Source organism: Guyanagaster necrorhizus, assembly GCF_019112545.1.
Source record: "Guyanagaster necrorhizus MCA 3950 unplaced genomic scaffold BT62scaffold_3, whole genome shotgun sequence".
In the NCBI taxonomy this organism is placed as follows: Eukaryota; Fungi; Basidiomycota; class Agaricomycetes; order Agaricales; family Physalacriaceae; genus Guyanagaster; species Guyanagaster necrorhizus.
In genome coordinates, this window is record NW_025064882.1 from 1,214,423 (window position 1) to 1,235,163 (window position 20,741).

Here is a 20,741-nt window from a genome sequence, read left to right on the forward strand (position 1 = left end):
ACCTTCCCCAAATGAAATTTAGCCGGATGACCTACTTCTCAGTCTACTGGCAGCCTCCGATTCGCGACAAGCTAGTCCCCGTTCTCCATCAAATGTTGATCAAGAGGCGTATTCATACATTATTCAATGCTAATCAAAACAAGTTAAACATTTCTCAGCCAAATCGTATGCTCAGTAAATATACGGTATGATGCGGTAGGGAACCATTTTCTTATACTTTTCCCAGTCTTCTCCGTATCTGAATCAGATCAGTCTTCTTTTTTTCACAATTGAAAGGATCGGACGAACTTTTTCTTGCACTTATCATCATCCCGGAGTTGGCGGTGGATCAACAAGACCAGAAAATACGAAACATAGAAGTATGTGATAGGTGTGTCGAACCCTGTAGGCAGCGACCAGGCCAAAGCCATGAGAAGATCACCACTTATGACCAGTGAGAACGCGTGTACGAGAGGCCATTCAGAACTCACAAATAGTTGGGATGCCGGGAGCGACCCCACCATCCGGAAGTCAGTAATTTAGAACCGGAGGAAGTGGTAAAATATTTGAGATCTACGCCGTCATCCGTCAAAACCAAATAGACTATGAAGGGCATGGAACTAACTTTTCGGGTTTTTTCCGTTGCGGAAGTCATTCTTCTCGCCGTTGGCCGCTCGGAAGATGTAGTAGCCGGTAGCGTTCACCAGGAAAACTACGGCGGTCAAGATAGGGCCAAGTTCAAAAGGCTTGAACGCTAGATATCTTGCTTGAAGGGAGTACGTGAATGGAACCCACGCAAGGTCCCCGACGGAGAGCATGAAACCAAAACCGTCGGTAGTGATATCCATAGTCGTGAAAATGGCGGGCTTCGCTCGTTTAAGTTATCACGCATTTGAGATGTGCGTCTTGGAACGCACCTCATTATACAGACCGTCGACAACGTACCAGCCTTGGAAAAGAAGGACAAGCCACATAGAATCTGTGACGTTACCAAAGCCTCCCCTCCGAACAGCTTGTTCGCATACCATGCTAATGTCAATCAAAGTCCATAGTATAAGTCCGGGGCGGAGCTCATTGAATGATTTGATGTCAAGCGAGCCAATGGAAGGGTTGAGTTCGCGGCCAATGAAGAACTGAACACACTGGTCAGAGCTTGCTGGCGATCGAAAAGATGGATGCCGACGTACGTCGTAAATAAAATTGTCCGAGTTTCCGCCCAACGCCAAAAGCTTGCCTTGGCGGAATGACATGGCATATACGTAGAGGCCTTGAATTAAAGACATCAGGAGAGATGCCGTGACGAAGCCGACCCATTTATCGTAGAAAAAGGTGAATGCTTCAGGGCCGTTCTTGCGTATAATGCCGACCGCAATACCAAGTGCCAATAGGCAAGTGGAAAAGGCTGTACGAGTTTTGTTAAAGGTAGCCAGCGTACATAAAACACTACGTACCATTGATTTTGTATTTTTTTTTCTCTCCGGTGCGTAAAGTGACCCCTTCGATCTGATCGCCCGGCAGTATGGCCCATGCGACGACACAAAACGCGTACCAGGCGAGGTAGATGCAGGCAGCCTCGGTATCCCAGAGACCTTTCCACCAATCTAGACTTGATACAGCGAGAATTACGCGATCAGGGATAGCAGCCAACGTTGGTGGGCAGCCCCCTGTTTCTTCGGCGCAGCCAAAGTAGAGAGCATAGGTGGTGATAGGAACGGTGAGAGTGACAAAGAGCGCGCCAGGCGGACCGAAAAACTCGTAATGTGTGGTCCTTGGATTGAGGTCAGACATTGACATGGAGGTAGGAGGAAAAGAAGGAAGTGGTGTCAGTTCGTCTGTCGTACGAGAGTTGCCTTACCGGGAGATCAGCTTTTGGTTCACGTTTAGATGGCCGTTTGTTTTCTGATTTCCCTCCTTCTTTCCTTTGCAGCCGAATCTCATCAGACAAACAAAGCCGCTGTGCAAGGAACATAGAAATATCGGCACCCCTAACGATTCTCCTGTCACCCAATTTCCTACCGACCATTATTGTTCCCTTGTTCTCTTGCACATCTTTGCCGTCTCCTACTCTTACAATGTCGCTCGCCCAGCGGCTCAACGAGCTCGCGTCGGCCAACTCTAAGGGACTTCTTGAGTGCGTACATCCTACTCTTACCATGTCCCGGGCTAACGTAACGGCAGTGACGACGACTATAGATTGCTTCGTCAGGACGTTTTTGAGAGGTACTCGCGCGATACACCAGACTCGCCTGCTGCCAGCCGTGGTCGGTGTGAGTTCTTTTTGTCTGGCGCTCATCGCAGGTCTAAGGTACAGCATCTTCAGCACCGTCTGGAGTGTCTTCGTCTTCGTCGGGCAAAAAGCAAGTCAACTTTCGTGGTCGCTGTGAGTTATCTGCCATCGCAATTCTCACCAAATATTGAGGTCACTCAGCCACCTCAAAACAAGCCCCATTTTCTTCTCCTCCTGCTGCTCCTTGTCCTTTACATCCAACTTCTCCACCACCTTCTAGTACACGAAGCAAGGCCTCTGTTTCTTTTGGTGTAACGAGCCTCTTCCGCCGCGCTACCAGCCGTAAACCTGCAAAAGACGACGCTCCAGCAGCTTCGTCGACTAACTCGACTAATTCCCTTAAGCGGGCCTTCATTCCACGCATGCTGTCCAGAAAACAAAGTGTTGACATGATGTCAATTCGTACGACGTCTTCTGGCATTCACAATGATGCCTTCTCGATGTCTTTGTACAAGACTAGTTTAGTCCCCGGAACCTTCTCGCCCCCGCGCACCCGTTCCACGTATTCAAAACGTGTGATTACGCCACTATCACACCCAAAGATTGATCCATCTATCAGTGATGATATCTTCGAGGACGGAGGGCTAACCACCACCAAGGGCCTCAGACAGTTCATCAATGAACTGGAAACAGAGCGCCAGCGAGTGTTAAAAGCCTTTGATGATCTCGAGAATAGCGCAGTGGAGCGACAGCGACATGCGATGGCCATCGCCCCCCTTGCAAGCACTGAATGGCGGAGTCCGAACAAGGTCGCTTCTTCATCAATGCTCGAGGGTCATATCCCAATCCAGGCGTCCAACGATGCTCTATCGGTGTGGTCCAACGTTTCTGTAACACGAAGCAAATCATCGTCCCAGAAACCACCTGGACCAAGTTCAATCCGTCGCAAGGGATCTGTTTCTTCCGTATCATCACAGGGCACATCTTTGTTGTCGGTCAACCGTCCAACCATCAGCAGCCACACCAGTCTCTCACGCAGTTCGGGACATCTGCCTCTAGGCGTTCATAGCATGCGTTCTTCGGAGACCGTGGGTTTGGAAGATGACATGACAGACCTACAGCGAAGAAGACTAGAAGTTACCCGACGTTATGAGGCTAGGCTGGAGTATTTGCGAGCGAGATTGAAAGGTGCTGAGTTGCACGAGAAGTTACTGAAGAAATAAGAGGTGTTGTAATGTTTCTGCTGGATATAGGGTATGTGTATCAATAACAGGCGTCCTGGTGACCATCAATAACCACTAATGTGTACTTTTCTGTTCTGTTCCACACGTTTAAGACAACTTCACCATCCTGAGCATATGACGCGGACACGAGAACAAGTTGGTCGGAAGCGGTGCAACGATGACCCCGCTGAATCATTCAACAGACCTCGGAAAATACATCTGATAAGGATACTCTGATGCCCTTACAGTTCTTTGATCGCTGGAAGTTGGCTGAAAATGAAAGTTGTTCGTCAAAAGTATTCTTATGACGTCATTTCTCCGCTCACGCTCCTCCATGACCAAAGGTGGGCATGAGTCTCAGATGCAGTCGTGGGTAATTCAAAACAGCCGATGCTATCGCTTTATTTTTGCTTACTACCATCATGTTGTCGCATACTTGCAAGTATGCGCTGAGGCATTTACCCCGCGCGAGCGCAGTCCCAACGAAGCTGGGCGCACGGTGAGTGACTAGCAATCGATACTTTAGCAAGATATTAACCGAGATTTAGATATTCTAGGTATTTAACCCGGACATATCATTCAACTTATTTGTTAAGCAAGCTTCAGCACGATGCACGACAACGACCCAGAAGTTCAATTTTCCGTATGCCTATACGAATTTTGGTCTAACATCTGTCACCCAGATCCTCGAGAGAGAGAAATACCGAAATCTCTCGAAGACACAGCACAGGACATCCACACCCCTCGACAATGCACCCGGATGGAATGAACACCTTGCGACCGCTTCCGAGGCTTCTGTGAAGGTGATCATCTTCATCCTTCACATTTCCCCCGCACAAACCAAGTCTCCTTATCATTAGGCCGACCGTTCTGAATTCGGTCGATCTGATTTCAGCCCCGCGGACCTTCAGAAGCGTACAGTTGAGTACTTGACATCACGCAACTCGCCGGAGGAACGAGTGGAACCAACCTTTGCTTTGTATACCCGGGACGAAGTCCAAGGTCCTTTGTCAAGCGCTCAGGGGTTCGAGGATCAAGACGACCACGCCGAAGAGGTCGTGAAACAAACTGTTCGCCAAGAAACTACCGAAGTCCTCAAGAAGGTCGATCCTACTATTAGCAAAAAATCTGTCGGTGCCTTCACAAGCATTTCATGATAATGGCTAATGACCGACGCCTGCCATTAGGTGAAAGCCGACGAGAGAGATTTGAGTGGATGATATGCAGGACAGAGTCCCTGTTGGATTTAACAAGAAAGAAAAAGAACTGTGTAGATTCATGAAACGTGTCGAAGGGCCGTCGCCAGTTGTAACAATAACACTTCTGTATTATGACGCATCGGTGCTGAAAGGTCTGAGAAGAGAATTGAATATTATCCAAATACAAGCGGTTTTGACCTGTGAATCTATTAATTGTAGCACTTCTCACAGTCTTCTGTCCATAGCAAATAAACGAAGAGAGAATCATGAAATGTGCGTGCCAACGTACGTTACGAAAACAATGCAGAATGTAACGAGCGTGAGGGAGAGACAGCAGATAGCGACATCAGGGTAACTTGTAGGTAACGACAGATTCGAAGATGATGAATGCTTGGAAAGAAATGATTCTGCTGTAGTGTTCAGGCGCGCTGAATGAAAACATGTATCTCAATATTGATGGGTTACACGTAGGAAATATATATAATATCACTGAAGAGACTCATTAGAAATAGTAAAAGCGACATCGAACAAGATGCTCACGAGGAAATAATCCGGTACACGTCGTGAGACAAGAGGTTCCCCAGCTCTGGGCGCAGGATCGAACTGTAGGCTGTAGCAGCGTAGCGTATTAGCGTGTCGTGAACTGCGAGGTAACCTTCGACAACTTACAAGCTGTATGATAATTTTTCGTCTATCTCCATAATGGCTGCCTGATTGCCACACCTATAACAGTAATTTGGTGCACTAAATATAGTCACCACATTCCTGTCCTGACCCCAACTATAGCCTACATGGTAAAGCTAGCTGAGCCAGAGTAATGGTGGCTTGTAGCCAATACGTACCTTCCATGACCAATTGATGCGCTCGTGCAACAAGGGTCAGTCCATTATTATGATTGAAAGCCTCTGATATATCTTGTCCAAACGTATATCCTGCCCCGCGGGGCGATATTCCCCAGCCACAGCGGTCATCAGGGTCTGACCATAGGAGGTCACACATCGGACCTTCGTGCGGCACCTCTTGAACCCGATCGATGGAACGAACATGGTCTAGGGTATCGATTGAGGGCGACAAACCGCCGTGTAGACAGAATATCTGTCAAATCATATATTAGCTGGATCCAATCTATCATGCAATGGATGCTCTGGCCGCCCAGCACCAGACGCGCAAGATTGACCGACTTCTGGTGGATGGGAGACGAGATAACAAGAGTAAGGGCAAACGCACTTGGTTATCGATCAGGGCGGTGAGAGGTAGGTAGTCGAAGAGATCAGTGAAAAACCGCCAAACATTGGCGTTGCCATATTTTCGAAGACACTCGTCGTAGAAGCCGTAGACTTGCGTGATCTGCCTCGATTCATGATTCCCGCGAAGAATAGTCACCCGGTCACGGTAGCGAAGCTTCATTGCGACGAGTAGGGTCACAGTTTCGACGGAGTAGTATCCTCGGTCGACGTAATCGCCCATGAAAAGATAGTTGGTATCTGGGGAGTTTCCTCCAATGCGAAAAAGCTCTGAGAGGTCGTGCTGAATGGAAGATAATGGACGGGAATAGTGCCGTTATGAACAAGGAATCACAAAGTGAAAGTTAGGACGCACAAATTGACCATGGATATCGCCGCAGACAGTGACCGGGCACCTCACAGGCTGAACATTCGACTCGTCCATCAAAATCTCCCTTGTCTGCCAGAGAATCAGGTTCATCTGAGAGGCAAGGCCGACGGATAGAGCGGTGAAACGGACCTTGTCACAGAGCCTTTTGACGTCCGATTCAGATAATTGCTTGCATTGGCTGAGCTGCTCAATCCAGCTGTCGACTTCTGGTTCCATGGGATATGTTTTGGCAAAATGTCCGGAAAAGTGGTCGTGGAGTGAAAGATGAAAGTTGTATCGACCTGATGTGGTAAGGACGCTGGATGGTCACTGTTGGTCACTGTCACGCTCTCTCTCTTTCCCTCGACGCGTACAACGTTCAGCAAAAGAAATGGCTGAACCTCAGGCTGTGTATGCTACTGATGAGGTGGGACTCTTGGTTATATGCACCCTTGTTTCGCTCAACGTCTTCTAATAAAGTATGGGCGACCCTTCATCATCGTCCGAGAACAAGGCAAGAAAACTCGATCCCATGGTGTAGAAGCAATCAAGGCATGTGGTTTTCTTTTTCTTTTACAGGGAGTATTCGCCTCATACGAAGTCTCTAGTCGCATATTCTTGCGGCACGGACCGTCGCCAATATTATACGAACCTCCTTGGGACCAAGAGGTCTGCCTTTCAGACCCTATCCCTCATTATGCTCCCGTAATGTTTCAGTATAGGGCTCGACAAGATCCTTATATCACCGGATGGTGAAATAACAGTCACAAATGACGGGGCAACAATTCTGGGTCAGATGGAAGTGGAACATCAGATTGCAAAACTGCTTGTCCAGTTATCAAAAAGCCAGGACGATGAAATTGGCGATGGAACAACCGGTGTCGTTGGTGCGTTTCAGGTTCTGCAACGTATAAAGCACTTTCTTATATCCATTTCTAGTCCTCGCCGGTGCTTTGCTAGAGCAAAGTGAGGCACTTTTGGACAAAGGTATACATCCTATCCGAATTGCTGATGGATTCGATCGTGCCTGTGCTGTAGCAGTCGAGGAACTTGATCGTATATCTGACCGGGTGGAATATTCGAGGGAGAATACTGAAAATCTTCTAAAGACAGCCATGACTAGTCTTGGAAGCAAAATGTGGGTTTTCTCCTTGAGCATCACAAGCCATCTTATTTCACTTTCTCGTGTAGTGTGTCGAAAGAACACCAACAGTTTGCTCAGATTGCCGTGGATGCTGTCTTACAAGTGGCTGACCTCGATAGACGTGACGTTCCTTTCGACCTTATTAAGGTGGATGGCAAAGTTGGAGGTTCGCTAGCGGACACCCAATTGATCAAGGGTGTTCTCATTGACAAGGACATGTCCCATCCACAAATGCCTCATTCAGTAAAGGATGCCCGACTCGCTATCCTTACATGTCCTTTCGAGCCCCCTCGTCCAAAAACGAAGCATAAGCTAGACATCACCAGCGTGGAGGAGTATAAGAAACTTCGAGAGTATGAAAAGGAGAAGTTCACAGACATGGTCAAGCGCGTCAAAGACACGGGCGCCAATTTGGTGATCTGTCAGTGGGGTTTCGATGACGAGGCCAATCATTTGCTAATGCAAAATGAGTTGCCTGCTGTGAGATGGGTCGGTGGTCCGGAAATAGAGGTCTGTGAATTCAAATTCAGCTTTGGTGTGCAAACTTGCTAATAATGTTGCAAGCTCATCGCAATAGCGACGCAAGGTCGCATTGTACCTCGTTTCGAGGACCTTACTGCTGAAAAGTTGGGCAAGGCTGGTATCGTTCGGGAAGTCTCGTTTGGTACGACACGCGACAAAATGCTAGTCATTGAGAAATGTGCAAACACTAGAGCGGTGACGATATTTGTTCGAGGCAGCAACAAAATGGTAGAGACTCATGCATACTTCGTTTAGATATCCTGCTGATTTATGAGTAGATTGTTGACGAGGCGAAGCGTGCCTTGCACGACGCACTGTGTGTTGTCCGAAACCTTGTCGTAGATAATCGGGTCGTTTATGGAGGAGGAGCCGCTGATATAAGTTGTGCAATCGCGGTATCCAAGGCGGCGGACGAGGTGTGTATTACAGCTTTCTTATGCTAGTTGGCTGCAGCTTCGTTTTGATAGATACCGTCAATCGAGCAGTACGCAATGCGTGCGTTCGCGTCTGCGCTCGATGCTGTTCCACTCGCGCTGGCGGAGAACAGTGGTCTGTCGCCTATCGAGACTTTAACAGACGTACGAAGCCGACAGATCAAGGAAGGTAACTCAAGACTTGGTATCGACTGCAACGGGCGGGGTCAGAACGGTTAGTGATCTTTTCGTTATTGTGCACTTTTGTTCTTACATGGGGCTACTGTTCTTATAGACATGAAGGAGCAATTTGTGTATGACCCGCTCATTTCAAAACGGCAACAATATCTGTTGGCAACCCAGGTGATTACGTTTGTAATATCTTGATTCTCCACTCATCGTCCGTATTTTCCTTAGCTCGTGCGGGCAGTATTAAAGATCGGTGCGTAATTTCTCTTGCCCATTTTTCACACTTTGATCAGTTCATTCCAGACGACGTCATAATCGCTGGGGAAGCCGACGAATAGACGAGAAGTAGTATTTCGAGGATGTAACATTTAGTATACTTTGCTAATGGCGCCACCGTCTGTTTGACGGTTGCATTGTCCGCCTTCTTGGACATTGTCTTTATGACCAAAGATATTTGTCTTGAAAGTACAAGGCCTTGAACCAAATAAATGATAACAAGGCGACACGCTGAGAATCAGATCTGCCACACTTCATCTAGCTGCCCCACGTCTACCTCATTTTTTTCATTCTGCAGATAATCGCGTTCAATACTCCGTGTTTGCCTGCAAGTACATGTCATTCGCAGGCACACCATTAGGTCAAGGCAGACGTCTGGATCATAGCACATTTCTCGGGAAACCGGCCTCCAACGGAAACCGCCCACCGAGTCCTCAGCGACTCGTTCCTACATCGTTCACCTACGGGTGTGTCGTGTCTGACATTTTCGCGTCAAATTTGCACTGAACTCGTCCTTAGGGCACCCCTGCTTGGTCCCCGATCGCCTTCAAAACCAACGTCCTCACGTGAGCGCAGGGCTGTAACCGATCACGACGACGGCGAAGCTCCTGCACTGACTCGTCCAGGCGGTCCCCAGCTTTATACCTCACCACCGCATAGTCCAGAGAAGTGGAGCGTCAAGGATACCTCTGTCAATATCGCTACTGCGTTTACCCAGGCTGCCTACAACATGCAGGCTGGCAATCCAAATAACTCGTGGGCTTCATCGCGTCCAATTACTTCCTATCATAGAGGCACTTCAGCCGAGTATGAACAAATCTCGCGTGCAACCGGCCAGCGTCGCCTTGCTGCGCCGCCCAACCGATTCAACAATCCGCCAAACAGACCCCCATCCCGTGCACCCAACACTCTCAGTAAAGCTCCCTCTCTGCAGCAGGTTCCAGACTCTGAAGGTGAAGAAAACACTGGAGCCCGCGCTAGGAGTCCTTTGGCAGAACTCGCCTCAAAGACACTCGCCAACGCTTCCTTCTATCTCCGTCGACCGTCGCATGAACCCGAAGATTTATCGGTGGAGCAGCCCTCCGCCAATGGCAAGAATAACAGCTACGACTATTCTGCAGAGGAGCGCGACTTCCAGAATCAGCAGCAGACGGCGCCGCGCCGCAAAACGATACTCAGACGGGGCGGAGGTATGTCTTCTGACAACAAAGCATACAAGCCAACACAGTCAGATATGGAGGAGTCTGACGAAGAATTTGTGGATGATGACAACCGTAAACGGAAGCCGAAGAAAAAGGACGCGGGGCGTCTGACCACTCTTCCGACCATAGGCGAAACCAAGCGGAGGAAGAAGAAAGCAAAGCCATCGAAAGGAGCCGCGGCTGCAGAAGAGAGTGAGGAAGGCGAAGAAGAGGAAGAGGAAGAACAGGTGCGCCATTCTCCTCAGTATCATTGAGTATTTTGTTCAAAGCAAAAAACCCAGTCTGCACGAGCCTCTCAAACAAGGGAGTCAGCTCCGTCATTACGTCGGTCTGCTTCCCACCACCCACAACCTTCAGATGCTCAGCTAATATCAGAAGATGCTCTACTAAATGCAGAACAAGGACTAACATCAATACCAGAGAGAGACGAATGTCCGCCTGATCGAGATCCTCCTCGTCGTCTATCCATTGGGGCGCTCCTTGGGTCCTTGATCAACTATAGCTGTCATGGCATTATGAACCTTGCCATATGGTCATGGGGATTCGTCGTCACTGCATTCTTCTTTTGTGGCAAAGTTTTCGGTACTTTCATGGGCGTCGCTCTTCTAGTTCCATTGCAATGGATACTAAAGGGTTCTTCCAGTGTCTTTATGAGGTACCTTGTAGTGGGACTGGCTATCATGGGTGGTTGGTACGTTTTACAAGAGCCAATCCTCAGATTTACCCCACGGTTTCCGTCTGGTCCTTTGTACACTCCACCCGAAACTCCTGCTTCGAGTATGGCTGAACTTAACGCTCGCTTGCACCAGATCGAGGCCTCTCTTGCCGGGCTCGCGTTGGAGAGTGAGCGTACCAAAACCAAAGTCGACAACGATGCTCGCTCACGAATCGATGTTGTCGGTCGGCTGAGTTCTCTTGAGTCTCGGGTGCAGAAGGAGAATTTTAGAGTCCTTGAAGCCGAAGTTCAGCATCGTGATATGATTAATGGAGCAGTGCAGGCAGTCAAAAAAGAAATGGAGGTGCTCCAGGTCCAAATGCAGACCCAAGGCTCCTCCAAACCGGAAGGTCCTGTGAGTGATGAAGAGGCAAGGGCCAGGCTAAAGGCCCTTGAGGAGCGCGTAGGGACCGTCGGAGGAGGCGTCAGGGAGGCTGCTAAAGCTGGTGCCGCGGTCGCCAGCATGTCATGGTGGAATAACGGTAAGAAGGGTTTGACGATCAAATCCTCTGATGGACAAGACGTTACAAAGCTCGTCGAACAATTGGACAAGGATACCATTGCGAAACCCGATTTTGCGCTCCATTCCGGCGGCGCACGAATCATACCCTCATTGACAAGTCCGACATTCGAGATACGACCACGTACCTTACGGGGCCAGGTGTTTGGCACAATAACCGGGGATGGCTACGCCATTGGTCGCCCGCCCATTACTGCCCTTCACCATGAGTCTCATAATGGTCATTGTTGGCCATTCGCTGGTTCGTCTGGTCAGCTCGCTGTGGTGCTCGCTGCTCCCGCGTATATCAAGGAGATTTCTATTGACCACGTTGCAAAGGAGGTTGCTTTCGACATGCGCAGTGCTCCTCGGCGAATGGAAGTTTGGGGTCTGGTCGAAGGGAGGGAGAACATTGTCAAGGTCGGCGAATGGAAGGCCGAGAAAGCTCGATTGAGGGCAGAGGCTTTGGGGCGAGGGGAGATTGTCGAGGAAGAGGAATATCCAAAGACTCTTCCGAAGTTGCCCATGTATGTTCGGATTGCCGCGTTTGATTACAACATCTATGCGCCTAACCATGTACAGACTTTCCCTGTTCTGGATGAGATCCAGGACTTGGGTGTTGACTTTGGGATTGTGGTGTTGAGGATACTGAGTAACTGGGGAAGAGACGAGTTCACCTGTTTATACCGATTCCGCGTACATGGAGAGAGACTGGGTGGGGTGCCGCCACCTTACCCAGAGGAGGTATTATTGGAGTCATAACTATTTGCTTTTTCTTCCTTTATTATTTTTTTATTTCCTTCCACTTCTAATCTGCCCATTTGTATGTTGTATGTTGCTTTTAGACAGTCCTGGTGTCGATCATTACACATACCTTCCGCTTATCACTGTTCTCGCCAATGCTCCCACTGTCAAATGTATCATATCTATATCTATATCCTGAAATCCAAGTACTGGAGGGTTACCATTAATCGTTAATCGACGGAATACTATACCAGACGAACATCTTCTTCAAGTTGGACAACAACAATCTATGTGTGACAGCTGATTGCTGCTGTCTCTCACAAATCGCAAGTGCGAACGGCAGAGGTCAAGCAGAGGTTCGGGAACATATCATTCAATTCGCGTCACGAATTTTGCATAAACCCTAACCTCGGGTCAAGTCCTTCCTTTGTTCTCATCCACCACCGTTCGTGAACCGCTAGAATGGCATTTGCGTCCAAGTAACGTATATCATCGAGATATTCACAAAGAAATAACTGATATGTGACCTACAGCACGTCGGCCTTTGGGTCCAGCGCGTTCGGACAAAAGCCTACAGGTGGCTCCTCCATCTTTGGGACGCCCAGCACGACGACAACACAAAATGCCTTCAGCGCATTCGGACAGAACAACGCGCAACAACAGCAGCAACCAGCAACCAGCTCCGTGTTTGGCCAGCCCTCACAACCTACATCATCTCTGTTCGGACAGCCATCTCAGCAGCAGCAGCAGCCAGCCGCGTCGACATCACTTTTCGGACAGCCGTCCCAACCGCAGGCTACGACAAACTCATTATTTGGTCAGCCTGCTCAACAACAGCAGAATACCTCTTCTCTGTTTGGTCAGAACCAAAATCAACCTGGTACATCGTCACTATTCGGCCAAGTTGCCAAGACCGGGACTACATCTCTGTTTGGCCAGCCATCACAGCCCGCTGCAGGCACTACGTCGCTATTTGGCCAACCATCGCAGCCAGCAACGACCACAGGCACTACGTCCTTGTTTGGTCAGCCGTCGCCACAGCAAGCACCTGCGACCAGTTTATTTGGGCAGTCCACAGCGGGTCAACAGAACCAGACACAAGGGTCGTCGATCTTTGGTAGTAACACCAATTCTACGTTTGGGGCAGGCCCGTTCGGTGGCAGCAACCAAACTCAGCAGCAGCAACCCGCTGCCAATATTTTCGGCAACCCTTCGACGAATGCTCTTCAGAGTCAGCCTACCGCGCCCGCTTTTGGTGGCGGAGGATCATTGTTTGGGAGGCCACAACAAACCACGTCAGTTGCATTCCTGGTTCGCGTTTTGTGACCCGCCTATTGACATTTAACCACAGGTTTGGTTCGACCACTGGCACCCAAGCACCGGTCCAAGCCTCAGGCCCACCATTATTCACAAAAACGACTAAATTCAATGATTTACCAGAGGAAATTAAACGCACGTTTGAACAAATCGAGTATGCTTTTATCCGTCCTTCTAGCGGACTCGGATTCACCCCCATTTTACGAAGATCCCACATCCAAGGTCGCGTACAAATTAGTAAAGACCTTCAACAGCGAAATCTGGGCGAGGAACCTTCAAAGGGTCAGGAGCTCATCCGTGGAGTGCACAAAGTCAGCACTCTTCCTCGCTGCCCGATATCCTACTCAGGATCATTTTATATAGGACCTTGTGAATACTGTCTCGACCATACGTTCCGACCTGCATTATACCAAGGATTTGAAGGCAAAGGCTGAGCAAGCAGTAGAGGATACGATAGTATCAATGCGCATCATAGATGGTTTCGGGAACCCACAAGCCAACGGCGCCTATCTGAAAGATCACGCTTCGTTCCCTTTCGAGTGAGTTGTTTGGTATGTTGCTTCGATGCCTATAATTGAAATTGCGTCGCCGTCTAGGTTCTTCAATCGACTGTCGAAGCAAATGTGCGAAAGGCTCGCTTGGTGTAAGAACACAATAGAGGTAAGTAGGACCTTGGCTTCATACCTTTTCAGCCTTGAGACATTTCTTTCCGTAGCAAATCGAACGTAAGCTGTCGTCCATGGCTCATCAGTCACAGTACACCCCTCACGGTAAGCATCTTTCCAATCGAATTTCTTGCTGAATACCCACTGGTCATCTCAGGTATATCGGCCACGCTCCAAGTGCAGCATGCCACCTTCCTAGCGTTAGCAAGCAAAACAGCTGTCCTGGATGCTGAACTGCAAAAGATCAAGGGTTTGTACATCCAACTTTGGCGCTCTCGAACTGGTAGTGTAAGAGACCCTTTCAATGAATTAGATATGGACAAAAATATTGCGAAGGGGTCTGATTTGGGTTTGAGTGGCCTCAGCGTTCGATAACAACAGATCATGTCCACTTGTAGATTTTTAGCGGTTCTCAATGTTTGTTCTTACGTTGTGCTTGGTCTGAATGATAAAATATTTGCGGTCAAATATCTCTAAACGAATGTGATTACTGTGGTCCGTATAATTATTCAAATAAATAAAGGAGGGAAGAAACAGGATACTGGGTACAATGTTCACGCCAGAGTTCGCAAGACTTCGTCGCTTTGCTCTAAAACCTGCAGACACGTGGTCAGGACGGGCCAACAAAGTGACAAACAGAATACCGGCCTGATGTATATCTGGACGATCTCTTGGATTCACTTTCAGCATGCTGTCGATAAGATTCTTGAGACCCTGAGAATAAGCGGATGGAGGATGATTGTATCGGGCGTTCAGGACTGCCATCGCTATTGAACCACCTTGTTCAGTAGTTTGTGTGTTCTCAAATGGTGAATGGGAATAAGCCAGTGCGAATAGGGTGCAGCCGAGAGACTAAAACAGCATCAGTCAGTAGTAGGAAACAAATGTAACACGTTATCACACCCAAATGTCAACTTTCTCATCCAAGGTTACATCTGTTTTGACGTCGAAAAGTTCTGGGGCACGATAAGCCATGGTGCTTTGCTCGGCTGCCAAGTCCTGTTACGCATACCAGTGTAAAGCAATAATATGACGGAGAAATACCACTTACTTGCTGGAAGAGAGCTTGCGAACGGTTTTCAATATGAATTCTAGCTTTCACCGTGCTCCCAAAGTCCATTAGGATGGGTGTTACCCCATCGTCAGCAATCATAACATTGCTTCAGTTGGGGTTAATGGCGGGAATGTGAAGACGAATATTGAGTCTCACCCAGGTTTCAAGTCGCGATGCGCGTAAGGAACGACTTCTGTCGCGTCTGTCGCTGCTATGTTTTGGGCCAGTTCCTCATCACCATCAAATACAACATCTCTTTTGTCTTCGACGTGGCGCTTCGTCACAAGTGGAATCGTTGTGGAATCGTATGAATATCCTCCGTCTGCATCTCCCTCTGCTTGTGGGAATCGTTCATCATCGTCTGAATGACGGGAAGAAACCTCTTGAGGTCGTGGTGAAATGCTGTTCTGTCTCGACGCGGGGGCCGGTCCCACTGGAGCACGATAGGTGTGCATAGCTCGCACCGCTTGGCATGTACCTTTGAATAGGCGCACCATCTCTTGTTCAGGGAAGTGTGTGCCATTAACGACGTTGGCATTGATGGCGTCCTGTAGGTTGCCTTTCTATATCTGATGTAAAGGCCAGGTTTGTGAGCTTGGGCGTTTAGGCGTACTTTGTATAATGGTAGGAACAAGTAGACAATCTTTCCTTCGCCATCAGGATCCTGGACAACTGCCGAGTCCTACAAGTAAAAAAATAAGATGAAAACTATTTGAACGAACGGAAGGGACATGAACCAGTATTCGTATGATGTTTGGATGCCTGCAAGTATGTTGATCGAACGTCAGAACAATAAGCAGGAGACAGCACCCACCTGAACCGTCTGTATGCCTCCACCTCTCGCATAGCTTCCTTTACACCTTCCGTACCAGTAGGACATCGAATTTTCTTGAGGGCGAATTGGCGCTATGTCTTCCCGGTCATCCAAGAATTCACGACCAGCACAGCTGCATGCTTACTCCGCTGTGTTCGTCCTGCGCCAAGTATACAAATGAAAAGCCTCCTTCTCCCAAAACTTTAATTATGTTGACTGTATCGCAAGTCAAGCTAGGCTCAAGGTTGCAAGAAACAGATGGTACTGACACGTTCGTCCATTTATCTTGACCTTTGCTGACTGCTGGCAAAGACATGAAGAGAGAGCCCATAGTGCATCCTTTGCCTGGTCCTTGAAGCTGTCAAGAGCGCGCATGAATTGAGGAGGTATCGCCATGGATTGAGAATGGCTGCGCTGCTGCGAATTCGCTGTCTGCTTACATCATCGACAATACGTACTTGTGCTAATCTTCCCACCCACCCATCTCACGTTCTCTCTTCATTCGTCGCATGTCCCTTCGCTCCACATCAGTCATCGAAACCCATTCCGTCATTCCTCCAACTTCTTCAATGAGTTCTTCTTCCCACTGCTCCTCCCTCTCCCTTTCCTTCTTGGTTTTCTTCGGGGCCGGTGGTGGAGGCAATGGCGCCGGCGGTGTACGTCTGTTCGGATGTAAAGGAGCAATACGCGATAAAGCCATTTTGTTGGATTTCAGGTAGGGTGAGTAAGCTGTCCCAGGTATCGACCGTCCAGGGCGTCCCACTGGAAAGGGAGAGCTGGGTAAGGAGTTTACACGACGAATGAGCTCACTCATAGGTGTTGGTTTGAAACGAGGAGCAATCGAGTGTCGAGAAATAAGAGATGGATCCTTTCCCTTCGGCGTATCGGAGTCTTGCATAATGCTCGTCTCTGCTTCTATTCCGGAGGGCTTCGGTCGTAGGTTCTCCTACAGGAGCAGATTAATGTTGGCACAAGACCCAAAGAAGCGGCCAGCCAGTTACCCTTGTACCTCCTTTTGCTGTTTCGGTGCTCGCAGGTCGCGTTTCAGGCGCGATCTGCTTGTCAGTCTCTTCCACTTGCATGACCTCGTCGGGATAAGGCGCTGAGTGTTCGGAAGTATCTTCATCATCAGATAAGATGACCATCTTCGCTTTTGCTTTGGATTGACCGATCTTGCCCATACCCTCTGTCTTCCTCTTCTTTTCCGACGTTTCTCCCGTTTTTCCACCCGCTTCATCACTAGTCGCCTCCTTGCGCTTTCTTCCTGGTCTAGATATGACTGCAGGGTCTTCAACCGTCATTGGGGGGCCACTCGAAGAGTCCGCTTGGTCAGGAGTGACGCTGGGTTCTGTGAGGATGGAGAACGGTTCGAGCTTGTGGATACTATCGTCTTCAATGGATTCGCTGCTCTTAAAAATCTCCTTCTTCTTTCCTTTGCCTTTCGTCTTAGCCGCCGCGCTTGATTTCGTCTCCTTAGTCTTCTTCTCCTTTGACCTAGATTTCCCTTTAGGCTCTTCCTCCTCATTTTGCTTGGTATCTTTCTTTCTTCCCTTCTTCGTGGGCTTGTCTTTCTTAGCCGGTATGGAAGGACTCAGTGAAGGGACATCACTGGGATGGGACTGGTACTCTGCTGGTTTATCGGGGCCTGGTGAAGAGGACGCAAAGAAGGCAGAAGGCATATCACTGTCCAATTGGTCACAGACGTCGTCACCTTCGACGGCATGCAGCCTTCGTCGGGATGGTAAGGGAGAGGAGCCTCTTGGGCTCGTGTTGGACTCTATGAGGGTGGCAATCGACGGATGATCGTAGTGGACCCTCGTGTCTTTGTCGCCGGATATGAAAGAAGGATAACTTGGTAACTTTGATGTAGGGGATGTAGGTTGATGAGGAGAACATTGGGGAAATTTGCTAGCATTATGTGTCACCTTCTGTGTTCTAGAGACTTGCTTTCCTTTACGGGTGTTGGGTTTGCCCTTCGGAAGTGAATTCAACTCGTCGCTGCCATCGTCCGAAGAGATATCGATGACCCCTAAGGATATCCCAGAAGTAGTGGAACTCTTTGAAGAAAGAGCATTCAATTTTGAAGGTTTAGGTGCTCGGGAACGCATCTTGGCGCGATCTGCGATGTTTAGGACGCTACCAGCAGAGAAATCTCCTACAGATATGTCGCTGATCGATGGCGCTTGTTTCATTTTGTATATGGGACGAGGACGAGGCCGCTGAGACTTTACTGGTTCTGATGGAATTTCGGGAACTGGCTGTGACGAGATTTGCGGTTTACTGGCGAAGACAGAAATGGATTCGAGGTGAGAAGACGGCTTGCTTGTATACTCTGATATATGCGAAGAGTCTCCTTGGTGAATTCCCAAAGTTGAAATGGAATCATTAACAGTTGGTCTTTGGATCCTCGTGTGTGCTGTACGATACTTAGTGTAGCCAGCATGTAGTGGAGCTCATTACGCACCAGGAGAGCCCAGAGATGGCAAAGGAAAGTATTCGTCCTCTCCTTCGCTGTCCACAACGACGTCATTTTCTAAATCCATCCAAGGCGATACGAGTAGGGGTGCAAGTACGTCCAATGTGACAGTTCTGTCACATGGCGCGCCGTGGTGAAAAGACGCACGTGATGATGTACAATCCGGTAACTAATGGTAATTCCTGCCCGAACCTCATGTCATCCCAACGACCATCCATCCCAAGACCGCCGCCATCCCCTTTGCGACCAGGGTCACCACCTGTTAATTCGTCTCCCTTGAGCTTTCAGACATCTTCTACAGGGACTTTGCTAAATGCGAGACGAACAACACCGACATCTCCACCCAAAACACGAGCCCGAGATCTGCTACGGAAGCACTACGGTCTAGGTGTTGGTCTACCACCTGCTCGACCCGGTGTTCCTAATGATCCTATGAATATGGGTGCGTCATTAATGTTTGATTTTGCGATGTATAACGACAAATGAATAGATTCCCCCGCGTTTGACGCCAAGGCGTATTATGAACAATTAATAACCACCTCAACCTTGCCAGCATTGCTGAAGCAAGAAAACGGGCTTGTTTCAGGTCAGATATGAAGGCAGAAGTCTCATTTTTTTCTGATTTGACACAATTGACAGAAATACGGGAACTCGACAGCGAGCGCCAGTCACTGGTCTACAATCACCACCACGAGTTGATAGCTGCTAGTGATACCATTGCTGCCGTGAGGATAAACCCCGCCGAGATATTCTTTCTGCTTTGCTTATCTTCCGTTAGATGAAAAGTCGAGCGGAAAGCCTGGATGCTGACCTTGATTTGCTGAAGGCCGCCTTCTCCGAGATATCACGTCTGGCAGAAGAGGTTGCAGTGCAAAGTCAATCAGCCGAAGGCAAAGATAATACTCTCGCTCCTGGCTGATGTTACTATTATCAACACCTTGAGGAACAGGATCAGGAAATTATTTTACTTTCATATTACTTATCTCTTATGTCATTCCCTGTGGCGGGTAATCATGCAAGCTACATACTCAGAGTAAGATACCAATTTTCCATCGTTCGGTAGTGCAGCTAGTTGCGCTCCTTTATATTCCAGTTACCTTCGACCCACGAGGACTTGCTGTGCTATGCAATTCATTTATAGTTTGAGCAGTCCAAGCCTAGTTGAGCTCCCATAAACAATCGATATGATGTTCAAAGCCAGTTTTAGGAATCGTATCTACAGAGCTCGTCAAAGAGACAGAGACTTGAACTTCTCTGTTCGCTGCCTCTTCCTGGGAGGAATATTTCCTGTTGGAAGAGTCTTCTGCGATGAAGACTTGGAGGTAGTCTGGTCTTGTAGGCTGTCAGCCTCCTGAGAAGTGACCTCTCGTTTTGTCTTTCGCACCAGGAAAGCTGCCTGCTTCAGTTTCTACGAGAGAGATGAGGGTATAATTTCTCGTAGCACGCAATGACAACGTACCCTTTTCTCCGCCTGAGATATGCGCCTTGCGTTCTATCACATTGTCAGAATTGAGCCATTGATGCGGAAAGTTATATATTCTCCTCTTCACCTTTTTCTTCGCACGATTGGAAAGTCCCTTGGAAGACTCATCGACATCCTTCGACGGGATATGTTCACTAGCATCGTCTTGGGGACTCGCTAGAGCACATCGTTGCTTATATTGAGAGAACCTTCTAGTATGGTGCTGTATGTGTTCGTTGAGACCGACGCGAAGGAGTTGAAAAAAGTATACATGCTTTAGAACATAGATGGATTTGGATCATCGACGGGCCCTTGAAACGCTTTGCTGGACAAACGAAACATGCTGTCATGTCGATGTCTGTTGGACTATTGTAGATAGGGTTTTCGAGGACTTGGGCTATTGTCATTTTCACTTCCGTGTCATCACCCTCATCCTCCACCACTCCATCCTCATCCTCTGCGTGGGCCTCGTCCTCAGAAGAATCCGAACTTGAATCAGAGTCGTCTGAATCGTTATGTGGGATACCGAGCGCCTGTTTGAGCTCGTCGTCGATTCCCAAGGCATCGTCTTCAGCCTTTCTTTTCAAACGTCTGTCCACTCTTTTAAACATGGAGGAAAACAGTAGATGATTTTGAAATTGATCGAAGCGGAAATCGCCGAAAAACTTTCTCCCTGCCATTCTGTTCGCGCATGACGAAGGTAGTCCATGTACAACGTCCACCGATATGCTGCGCTGCGTGGCTCCCTTCTAACCGACTTTCGCGTCAACCGTTGCGTCCACACCCAAACCGATTCATCTTACCCTAAAGACAGGCAGCGGAGAACACCTGCAGGTGTCCAACGTTCAAAATTCCAGCGTCAGCCTCAGAAATTCCACAAAAATCCATCGCCTCGTGTTGATTTTGACTCGGTCGAGACGTTGGCAAATAGGCTTATTGAGACATCTGACCAGCGTGAAGTCTCGGGATGGAAGCACACAAAATCATTACGCGGCGATGAAATGCGTCTGGCTTCCAGCATAAAAGTG

General features: G+C 48.6%; 11 protein-coding genes across 11 annotated transcripts; 6 read left to right on the top strand and 5 right to left on the bottom strand.

Annotated features, from left to right (window-relative positions):
• Positions 1-6: 6 nt before the first annotated feature.
• On the bottom strand, positions 7-1,863 carry BT62DRAFT_960986 (ERG4/ERG24 ergosterol biosynthesis protein). Its single transcript, XM_043188578.1, has 7 exons — positions 1,431-1,863; positions 1,167-1,381; positions 897-1,112; positions 605-845; positions 471-552; positions 289-423; positions 7-238 (listed from the first exon to the last, which is right to left on the bottom strand). The coding sequence occupies exons 1-7, from the start codon at positions 1,771-1,773 to the stop codon at positions 172-174; spliced, it is 1,299 nt and encodes a 432-aa protein (XP_043044759.1). The 5' UTR covers positions 1,774-1,863; the 3' UTR covers positions 7-171.
• BT62DRAFT_990872 (uncharacterized protein) lies at positions 1,843-3,429 on the top strand (the record flags this gene model as incomplete). The annotated part of the gene is made up of 4 exons (XM_043190257.1): positions 1,843-2,110; positions 2,158-2,246; positions 2,278-2,359; positions 2,487-3,429. The coding sequence occupies exons 1-4, from the start codon at positions 2,052-2,054 to the stop codon at positions 3,427-3,429; spliced, it is 1,173 nt and encodes a 390-aa protein (XP_043044760.1). The 5' UTR covers positions 1,843-2,051.
• Positions 3,430-3,763: 334 nt separating this feature from the next.
• Positions 3,764-4,649, top strand: BT62DRAFT_1000503 (uncharacterized protein; the record flags this gene model as incomplete). The annotated part of the gene is made up of 4 exons (XM_043176649.1): positions 3,764-3,928; positions 3,987-4,232; positions 4,290-4,559; positions 4,617-4,649. The coding sequence occupies 4 exons, from the start codon at positions 3,764-3,766 to the stop codon at positions 4,647-4,649; spliced, it is 714 nt and encodes a 237-aa protein (XP_043044761.1).
• A 22-nt stretch (positions 4,650-4,671) lies between these two features.
• BT62DRAFT_942063 (protein phosphatase 2A) lies at positions 4,672-6,601 on the bottom strand. Its single transcript, XM_043187815.1, has 7 exons — positions 6,372-6,601; positions 6,228-6,311; positions 5,856-6,155; positions 5,471-5,723; positions 5,298-5,415; positions 5,169-5,238; positions 4,672-5,117 (listed from the first exon to the last, which is right to left on the bottom strand). The coding sequence occupies exons 1-7, from the start codon at positions 6,456-6,458 to the stop codon at positions 5,115-5,117; spliced, it is 915 nt and encodes a 304-aa protein (XP_043044762.1). The 5' UTR covers positions 6,459-6,601; the 3' UTR covers positions 4,672-5,114.
• BT62DRAFT_984446 (uncharacterized protein) lies at positions 6,562-8,876 on the top strand. The gene is made up of 12 exons (XM_043189858.1): positions 6,562-6,648; positions 6,702-6,773; positions 6,830-6,890; positions 6,944-7,108; positions 7,161-7,359; positions 7,413-7,875; positions 7,930-8,115; positions 8,166-8,303; positions 8,355-8,535; positions 8,596-8,663; positions 8,718-8,742; positions 8,793-8,876. The coding sequence occupies exons 1-12, from the start codon at positions 6,613-6,615 to the stop codon at positions 8,825-8,827; spliced, it is 1,629 nt and encodes a 542-aa protein (XP_043044763.1). The 5' UTR covers positions 6,562-6,612; the 3' UTR covers positions 8,828-8,876.
• A 128-nt stretch (positions 8,877-9,004) lies between these two features.
• On the top strand, positions 9,005-12,143 carry BT62DRAFT_984448 (uncharacterized protein). The gene is made up of 3 exons (XM_043189859.1): positions 9,005-9,232; positions 9,285-10,194; positions 10,249-12,143. The coding sequence occupies exons 1-3, from the start codon at positions 9,102-9,104 to the stop codon at positions 11,941-11,943; spliced, it is 2,736 nt and encodes a 911-aa protein (XP_043044764.1). The 5' UTR covers positions 9,005-9,101; the 3' UTR covers positions 11,944-12,143.
• Positions 12,144-12,338: 195 nt separating this feature from the next.
• On the top strand, positions 12,339-14,376 carry BT62DRAFT_926923 (uncharacterized protein). Its single transcript, XM_043185146.1, has 8 exons — positions 12,339-12,404; positions 12,459-13,220; positions 13,277-13,396; positions 13,451-13,553; positions 13,606-13,781; positions 13,839-13,902; positions 13,958-14,012; positions 14,065-14,376. The coding sequence occupies exons 1-8, from the start codon at positions 12,388-12,390 to the stop codon at positions 14,280-14,282; spliced, it is 1,515 nt and encodes a 504-aa protein (XP_043044765.1). The 5' UTR covers positions 12,339-12,387; the 3' UTR covers positions 14,283-14,376.
• Positions 14,347-16,204, bottom strand: BT62DRAFT_926924 (other/NAK protein kinase). The gene is made up of 10 exons (XM_043185147.1): positions 16,045-16,204; positions 15,921-15,991; positions 15,776-15,867; positions 15,699-15,723; positions 15,575-15,643; positions 15,118-15,524; positions 14,959-15,067; positions 14,811-14,906; positions 14,556-14,759; positions 14,347-14,503 (listed from the first exon to the last, which is right to left on the bottom strand). The coding sequence occupies exons 1-10, from the start codon at positions 16,169-16,171 to the stop codon at positions 14,462-14,464; spliced, it is 1,242 nt and encodes a 413-aa protein (XP_043044766.1). The 5' UTR covers positions 16,172-16,204; the 3' UTR covers positions 14,347-14,461.
• BT62DRAFT_926926 (uncharacterized protein) lies at positions 16,171-18,368 on the bottom strand. The gene is made up of 3 exons (XM_043185148.1): positions 18,240-18,368; positions 16,777-18,191; positions 16,171-16,721 (listed from the first exon to the last, which is right to left on the bottom strand). Exons 1-3 carry the CDS (start codon positions 18,316-18,318, stop codon positions 16,239-16,241), a joined length of 1,977 nt encoding a protein of 658 aa, XP_043044767.1. The 5' UTR covers positions 18,319-18,368; the 3' UTR covers positions 16,171-16,238.
• Positions 18,369-18,371: 3 nt separating this feature from the next.
• Positions 18,372-19,170, top strand: BT62DRAFT_1000508 (uncharacterized protein; the record flags this gene model as incomplete). Its single annotated transcript, XM_043176650.1, has 4 exons — positions 18,372-18,693; positions 18,742-18,837; positions 18,891-18,976; positions 19,030-19,170. The coding sequence occupies 4 exons, from the start codon at positions 18,372-18,374 to the stop codon at positions 19,168-19,170; spliced, it is 645 nt and encodes a 214-aa protein (XP_043044768.1).
• Positions 19,171-19,236: 66 nt separating this feature from the next.
• BT62DRAFT_926928 (uncharacterized protein) lies at positions 19,237-20,339 on the bottom strand. The gene is made up of 4 exons (XM_043185149.1): positions 19,989-20,339; positions 19,802-19,936; positions 19,711-19,743; positions 19,237-19,659 (listed from the first exon to the last, which is right to left on the bottom strand). The coding sequence occupies exons 1-4, from the start codon at positions 20,322-20,324 to the stop codon at positions 19,480-19,482; spliced, it is 684 nt and encodes a 227-aa protein (XP_043044769.1). The 5' UTR covers positions 20,325-20,339; the 3' UTR covers positions 19,237-19,479.
• Between the last annotated feature and the right edge of the window lie 402 nt (positions 20,340-20,741).